This window comes from Struthio camelus, chromosome 2 (assembly GCF_040807025.1).
Source record: "Struthio camelus isolate bStrCam1 chromosome 2, bStrCam1.hap1, whole genome shotgun sequence".
Taxonomy (NCBI): domain Eukaryota; kingdom Metazoa; phylum Chordata; class Aves; order Struthioniformes; family Struthionidae; genus Struthio; species Struthio camelus.
The window spans coordinates 94,488,865-94,497,270 of NC_090943.1; the positions used below are offsets into that span (position 1 = coordinate 94,488,865).

The 8,406-nt window shown below is 49.1% G+C and overlaps 1 protein-coding gene across 1 annotated transcript in view; it reads right to left on the reverse strand.

Moving 5' to 3' along the window:
- Nucleotides 1-6,910, reverse strand: part of PARD6G (par-6 family cell polarity regulator gamma) — a 71,047-nt gene extending 64,137 nt beyond the window's left edge. Inside the window, exon 1 of the mRNA XM_068931641.1 lies at nucleotides 6,598-6,910. Within this exon, the coding sequence (XP_068787742.1) occupies nucleotides 6,598-6,669 (72 nt within the window). The 5' untranslated portion in view covers nucleotides 6,670-6,910. The remainder of the gene's footprint in view (nucleotides 1-6,597) is intronic.
- Between the last annotated feature and the right edge of the window lie 1,496 nt (nucleotides 6,911-8,406).

Genomic DNA, 8,406 nt, shown 5'->3' on the forward strand with positions numbered 1-8,406 from the left:
CCTCTCTCACTTGGTTAACACCAAAAAGAGAAGAGACAGACCTTTAAAATCTCTTTACAAGGGACTGGTAAAAGCAAGTTTGCCTTCACTGCTATTGCTACAGTTACAGCAGCATATGGTATTCTGCTCCATACCTTTCAAATGCATACTTTTTTTAATGTATACAGATATATGTAAATATACAGATAGATATCTGAATCAGCAGCAACATGCCACATGGACACAATATTTTGACTGTTAAGGTGTCTGTACCTAACAGCAACCTTTGGAGAAAAAGGATGGGGAAAGTCTAAAAGAACTGCCTATATATAACAGGTACACTTTCTCATAAGAAAGGACAACGTGAACAGGACAAACCAATAGCTGTTTTGATATTACATCAATCCAGCAACGGTTTTGGAAAGGGCAGACTTGCTGAAGCATTATTTGACTTGTCCAAGACCCAAAGATACCATTTTATCTGCAAGTTACCTCATAAGAGCACACAGCATTGTCGATCCCACATGTATTCTCTGTATGGAAGACCATATTCTATATCATGGCCAATATCATGCCTATGCTCTAGATACACCAGAATGGGATCAAGAATTTATTAAAAATCCAGTTGCAGAGTTCAGCTGAACAACAACATTTACTAGAACAAAGCAGAAACAGGACAGGAGAACAGAGCAAAAAAAAATACGGTTATAGTTAAGTAGATATATTTATCTTAATGGGTTTGTTTATTGCAGCTGGATGTTAATCATGTTCTTGTTAATTTGTAAATCCATTTGTAATGCAAGAAAACAGAACATTATTAAAAAGGCAGAGAAGTCAGTCTACCACTGAGTATCCAAAACAGCACTCGGTCAGGTGTCTGTGCTATTATGATTCTTAGCTATTACTGAAAGTTCTCATTTTTCAAGAAAATTTAGTAACTAAACAAAGATTTTTTTTTTCCTTTTTAGGATTTTTTTGGGGGGAGGAGGAGGAGGAGGAACAAGAGTGCATCTATCCACTTTTAACAGCATAAAAGTGAATTCTTCCTCCTATCTACAGCTTATAAGAAATAATGCAGTACTAGTAGAAAAATCCTTCTCTGTTGCTTTTAAGCCAGAAATGTAAAGCTGTCAGCTTTGAAGCTCAAAAACGCTTTTACAAGCGATTCAAAAAGCTACCATTTAAAAGCCTGTGGGAATCTTATACCTCTACTATTCCAAGATTTCCCAGTGACTGGAAAAGAAATACACACTTAGGCTACCCTCTCATTTGAAAAGTTGTACATGCAACTTAAAAAAAAAAAAAAAAAAAAAAAAAAAAGCAAATCTCTATTTTTCACTTAGCTGCAGGAAGATGGGAGAAGAGCAGCTACATGGAGTTATAAGTAAAGAGAGACTCTCACCATTGATGTAGGAATTCCTATCAAACAAAGTTTTTGCTTTTCTGTAGGCTCACACTCATGGAGGGAGAGGCCTGTAACCTCTAAAGCGAGGCAGAGAAAATGAAAAAATAGGTTTGTGCGCTCATAACTACAGGCAGAATTTTAAAAGAAAACCAAAAATAAAAACAAGTACCATACACAATAAAAGTCATCTGGCAGCTGGATTAGTCATAATTTCTTGCAAAGGGGACAGATACTTCACTGGCCACCAGACTGGGGAAAGGTGAAACCAAGTGCTAAACGCAAACGAACAAACAGTTGATATAAGCCAGCAAGAGAATGAGTTTTCAGACCTTATCTGAAAAGGCTGAAACATTTATTCTGGGCTACAGACATCACCTAGATAAGAACTGAGCTTTTAATTTATCCCATAGTGACAGACAAGAGATGAGAATGGGGATGAGATGTAATTACAAATCAATTAATATTTTCCTATGACATGTGCCAGTTTCTAAGCAGATTTCTCCTTCCCCTACCGCTTTGCTATCTAGCGATAAGTTGTTACATGTTTTGATTGTAGTAAGGCTGGCTTTCAGGGGAGGGAACAGAGGGAGGGAAGGAGGATACAGCCTGCAGGAAGATGACTCCTTAAAGCAGAAGACTACAGCAATTCCAACTATTGCCATGTTTGAGAACACACACAGATGGCTTCTTTTCCGTTTTCCCTTTTAGCATTTGCTGTAACACGGTGATCAAAGAGCTTCCCAAAGCACCTTCCATTCGCCCAGAGAAAAACTAACCTGATGTAAACCAAGGCATATTCCATAGTGTTGCAAAACTATTCTTTCTGCAGAGATTTGTAGCCAGAGAATGTATCACTCTGAGCACTCCCACTGGGCAATCACAAGGTATTAAAATATTTCGGGGACAAGCAGCAGGAGCAGAAGCATGCTTTTGGGCCACATTCCCAGCTGGTGTGATGGGTCATCCTAGGGCCAGGGAAGGTACAGACTGGTTTAGACCAGCTAAAAATTTGACCTTCCACAAAGCTCACAGATTTTCTGCACAGAGAAAGAGGAATACTCTGTCCAGTTTTAGGCCCACCAGTACAATAAAGACATCGATAAACTGGAGCAAGTTCAACCAGCAACACAGGTAGTTGCCGTGTGAAGAGAGGCTGAGGGAATGGGGCTCGTTCAGCCTGAAGCAGAGAGATCTTTTGGGAGACCTAACAGCAGCCTGCCAGTACCTATGAGGCTCTTCACAGCAGTGCATGGTGGGAGAACAAGAGACAAAAGGCTTTGAGATGAGAGAGTTTCTGACGGTCTATGAGGAAAAAATTGTTGCCCCATGAGGGCAGCTAAGCACACGCCCAGAGAGGCTGTGCAGTCTCCATCCTTGGAGATTTTCAAGATTCAACTGGATAAAGCCCTGAGCAGCCTGGCCCAGCCCTGCACTGCCTTGCTTCAAGCAGGAGGCCAGACAGAGAGCCCCAGAGGGCCCTTCTGGCCTGAGCTACTCGGCAGCTCTGCTCTAGGAAGATGGGAAGGAAAGAGACAAGGAGAAAAAAATAGACCCATTTTTGCACTAGGTTCTAGGAACTAGAAGCTTAAGCCGTTAACACTGCCCGTTAAGATGTGCAGAAGATGTGCATGGCACATACAAGATTATCTCAACAGACTATTTATTTTGTTTATCGAGAAGAGAAGCCACAAGATTCAGCACGATGTTCTTTATAACACCTTTCATCCAACAGTCTAATGGTCTCAAAGCAGCTACAGTGACAAGAGAGATCAGTCTTGCTTCAACTCCCTATGGGCTATATCAGCTACCAAGGGTTGTGCTACTTGTTCAAGTTTTAGGAATAAGCAGAAAAGGTAAGAATCTGAGGAAATCTCTTACCTATAAGAGCCAGAATCCTCTCCACCCCTTTTCTTTTTTTGAATAAGCCTCTGACATATCAGGAAACTTAACATTTAAGGAGACTTGTGGATTGCCAGAGAAGCGTCTTATCCAGTATGGTACTAAGGATCTGATAAACTCTCCCTTCCAAAAATTAAGAGCTCAAACCAATCTTCAAGAACTTTCTTTTGCATAAAAGTAACTAAACTCCGGTCAGCTGGGCGTCTAGTAGTCTGAAATAATCTTGCTCAGTTTTCTAAGGAGTCATTTCTGAATCACGACCAATGCCGTTCACCAGCTCGTTGGCTGTTTATCCTTAAGGAAAGAATCACCTGGTTATCATAACAGAGGCAGGACTACCAAAAAATGTTTGCAGATTATCATCCGTCTGACTCCCCACAGCTATTTTTTCAGAGCTCTTTCACATCTGACTCAATCTTCAGACAAGGAGAAAAGCTATTTCATGCAGTTGTGTAAAAGCAGTGCTCTCTCACACTCGGCTCCTCCACTAAAAGGGATTCCACCTGCCCACGGCCTGCCACTTCCCCAACCTTTGAAAAGCCACCTGAGAATCCCTTGATCCCCAGCCAAGAGTATGTTCCAGCTCAGACACTGCGCTGCACCCACCTTCATTCGCCTGGCAGGCTACAGCATTTGAAGATAGATGCAAAATCATGAGTTCTCAGACTCAACTTTCTAGTTCTCAGGCAGGTTTGGACAGGCCTTGTACTTACAAAACAGAGGCAACTAGATGTTTAAAAGGCTGACTACATAAGGCTACCAAAAGCAGCATTACTGAATAGAAGGTATTTAAGTTTTTCCCCTTCCCTCAGCTCCAGACAGTCCAGGCACCATTGGCCAGAGTTTCTCACTGGATCGACTTCCACAATCCAATAACTCCCTCTGAGCAAACCTGTGAGCCTTACGGACAAAAGAAAACCACCTCGCAATTTCGGTAGCAACCTCTCCAACAACTTGATGCACACAAGTCACACTAACAGTAAGCGGACAAAACGACCCACCAGAACCAGGAAATTCAACAGCTGGCCTCCCTTGACCCAAGTTGCACATTAATGGATCATCACTGGGTGTAGGCCCTCCACATGCTATTTAGAGTTCAGCCTCTATTTTAAGTTCCCACCCTACTGAAGCAGTGCTGTTCTATAAAGTAACGTCTGTGCCATTAGCAGTAACTTCCCTGAACTATAGAAGGCCTCCAGTAAACCCCTTCCACCCACACAAGTTTATTTGCAATGGATTTCCTTCTCTCTGCAGGTCTGCAGTCACTCGTTCACACTCGCGATCTACCTAAATGACTTGGTATCTACATGGCTACATAGGATTCACTTAAAAGATTTCTACAGCTATAACAGAGGCTATGTGGTGTTCATTATAAGATTGCTTTTAAATTATTACTAAGAGAACAAATTTTACTTTCTTCCACCTGAATACTGCAGTAAGAGTATGAACTTAAAAGTTCCTGTCTAACTGGGGTCAAGTTTTTACTTTGAAGCTTGCATTGGGTATAAGCCAGTGATGAGAAAACTGGATCTGGAGGATTTGGGGGTCATATCAAATGTTGTGGGGGCGGATTACACCTTAGAACTAGTACAAACCGAACCAAAATTTTCCAGCTGTGTAAGCAAGACGAAAATGTCCCTGGCCTGCTGACCCCCTTCGAACACTCGAGTAGCAATGGGAGGTTAGGAAATGAGAGCTCTCAACCCACGTTTCAGATGTCACCTTCGGAAATGATTGGAGAGTCCCCTGCACGTGAGATAGCCCTCCCACTGAGACAGAGCTATAGGCTGGCTGATCTCAATGCAAATACTAACAGCGGCAGAGGACAGAAACGGAGAGCACTGAACACAAACAAGAGTGCCTGACACCTCAGCTCCAACACTGTGTAAACAGGTAGCCAGTGCACAGTTTCCCAGAACATGCGAATGTTACTCCTTACTTTTTTCCAACCTACTCACTGATCAGACATGTGTATAGAAAGCAGGCTTCCAGGGAGATTTCTGAGTTTTCCCTCAAGCAGGAGGTGTTTTTCCACCTAGGAGAGGTGGACAAGATTTTGATGTGCTGCTTCAAGCAACAGCGACCAGACCGGACCTGTTGGAGAACCCTCAGCAAGACCAACTGTAAAAACAGAGAACTGAAATCATCGTTTAAAAAAGCCGAGCCACAACGCGCAGCTGTGCCCGCGCACGACTGTCCTGTGGTTCGCAACCCCGCTGCTAAAAAAATAAGGGCTTAGGCACAACCTGCTGGCTCCGCCAGGGCAGGCGCGCCCCGTTCCCCTTTGACACCCGGCAGAAGGGACGGGCGAGGGAGAAGCCGCCGGGCCTCGCAGCCGCCACACCACGGCGACGCCACCAGCACCAGCCTGGCCCCGTTTTTCCACCCACTTCCCTGCCCGCTCCCTCGCTCAACTCTACCGGGGCACCTGCGGACTGCCCCCAAGACGGATGGCGGCGGCATCTGGGGAACGGCTCGCCCTCTGAGGCGTTTCGGGCCGAGGACGGTGCCGCCGGGGCGCGACGCGACGCGACGCCGCCAGCAGCGGCGGCCCCGCTCGGGGGCCGGCGGGCCCAGCTGGGCCCCGGCGGCTCCCTCGCTTTCGGCGAGGCGGCGGGGAGCCCCGCTCCTCCCCACCTAACCAAACCGGTTAGAAAATAAGCAGAAAGCGCTAAACGGCTCCGCTCCGGGGCCGCCAAGCGCCCAACCAGGGGGAGCACGGAGCCCGAGCAGCCCGCGGCGGGCCGGGCCGAGCCGAGCCGGGCCGGGCCGGGGACGCGGCGAGCCCCGCCACGGCGGCAGGGCGGGCGGTCCCGCTGCCGCCCCCCTCCCCTCCGCACGCCGCTAGCCGAAAAGCCCCCGCCGAAAAGCCCCCGCCGAAATCCCCCGCTTTTCGGCAAAGCGAAAACAATGGGCGGTTTCGAAACTTGCCCTCCCTCCTCCTCCTCTCCCCCCCCCCCCGCAAAAGTTTGCGCCGAAGTCCTTGCGGCGAAACAAAAGATCGAGCCGGAGCGGCGGGCACGGCGCCCCCGGCGCCCGCCCGCCCCGATCCCGCTCAGCCCCCGGCCCGGCCCCCGCGGGCCGTGCGGGGGGAAGGGGGTCGCGCCGCCCCCGGTCCCGCCGTGGGGGGGGAGGAGGCGGGCGGGGCGGACACACACCGCCGGAGCCCGAGCGAGGCGCCCCGCCAGCTCCTGCCGGCGCGGGCTGCCGCAGCCGAGCGGCGCGGCGGGGGGCTCCGCGCACGGCGGGGAGCGGCGGGGGGACGGAGAGGGACCGAGCCGCCGCCGGCCGAGGCCGCGCCGCGCTCTCCTCACCTTACTCTTCACCTCCACCGCGCTGCACTCCAGGTACCGCAGAGTCTGAGACTTATTGAAACTCCGATTCATTTTCTCGGTCCCCGCTTGCTTCCCCCGCCGCCGCCTCCTTCTCCGCGCCTCGCACACCGAGGGCTGCGAGTCCCCCGCGGGACGCTGCCCTCCGGCGGCCCGGCCCGGCCCCGGCGGCTCCCGCCGCCCCCCGCGAGCGTGTCGCGCCGCGCCGCGCGCGGGGCTGCGGCCACTTTGTCCCGGCGCGCCAATGAGAGCGGCCGCTCCGCTGGGCTCGCGCTCCGGCTCCCAACCGCCGCGCGGCCCCGGCTGGCGGCCCGGCGGGCAGAGCACCGCCTCCTGCGCCCCGCCTCCCGCCACCCCTGCGCCCCGCCCTTCGCCTCGCTCGCCCCGCCCCTTCAGGCCTCTCGCCCCGCCCCCTCGCCTCTCGCCCCGCCCCTCGGCCCTCGCCGGGCCGGCGGTGGCGCGAAGGCGGCGCGGGCCGGTGCGCCCCCTTGCTCGACGTCCCCGACGGCCGCCCACACGCCGCCGTGCAGACCTGAGCGCCCCCTTCTCGCCCCCTTTCTCCCCGTCCCCCCCGGGGCAGGTGGCAACGGCGGCGGCCGCCGCGCCCCACGAGTTCAGGGGGGCGGAAAAGGACATGCTGAGGTGACTTCTGGCATGATCCCACGTGCGCGGCGCGACCCCGAAATCCAACAGCTGGTTTAAACCGAAATCACAGCCACAGCGGAGGCATGATTAGTATTAATTCTGGTTTAGATTTTTAGTTTTGCTTTTTTTTTTTCCCCCCCTCAGGGAAAGTCAGTTCTCAGCAGTTAGTAAGTAATTTAAATCTGTAGTCTTTACGCTAAATGTGGTACTTTCTCCTGGTATCCGTGATGCTCATTTGAGAAATACAGATTAAATTCTTTTGGACTTTTTGTTTTCTTTCAGAAAATGCAAATGCTTCATTACCCTCTCTTTTATATTAATAACGACTTTTAAAGCTAATAATGCCTACCTAGCTGTGGGTAACCGGGAAGAGGATTCAATTAAAATGTTCAAAAAAGAACTAATTTTTTGTTCATACAAAAGTCGCTAAACCATGCTGGATCCGTTCAGAGCAAAGATACGTTTTTCAAAGCGCAAGTCAGAGGTTGATTCACTAGTAGAGCTCGGGGGACTTCCACGCTCCCTGCCCTGTCAACAGCAGCCATCCGAGGTCCTGTTCATATTACCACCACCACAGAAACACGCAGCCCTCTTTTTCCCATCTACCCTGTCCTTGAAGCTAACAGATTTATTAAGCGCACAAATTACTGTATTTCAGGAACGGAACTAATGCTGTTTCCAGTTCTTGTATACTACAGCGTTTTAGAAATAGTAGATCGCTGCCTCTCACTCTGCTTTTTATCCACAGATTAGAGGAGCAGCTTCTCCGCTCTTCAGTTTTTGCCCACTTTTTCAACTTTGAATTAAACACTCATCACAGTAAACAGGGTGACTACACCGATAGGAGGAAATACGGTCTTTACACCGACAAAGAGGCTACTGCTATCAAAGGATCTTTTCCAAGTACTTTAACAAAACTTGGTTTCTGCTGCCTTTTCCCAGTTTATCAGTTTGTCTCTTAAAAAAATCCCATGCGCAAATATGAATATCGTATTTTAAATTATTTTTGTTCAGACTTTAATACACGTTGTCATAATTTCAAGTGTAATGATGTGAAGACTTTTAAAATAAAAATGTGGTTTATTTAAATGGCATCCAATTTGAGTTAAACATCCATTATTTTCTAAATTAAAATAAGCAATTTTT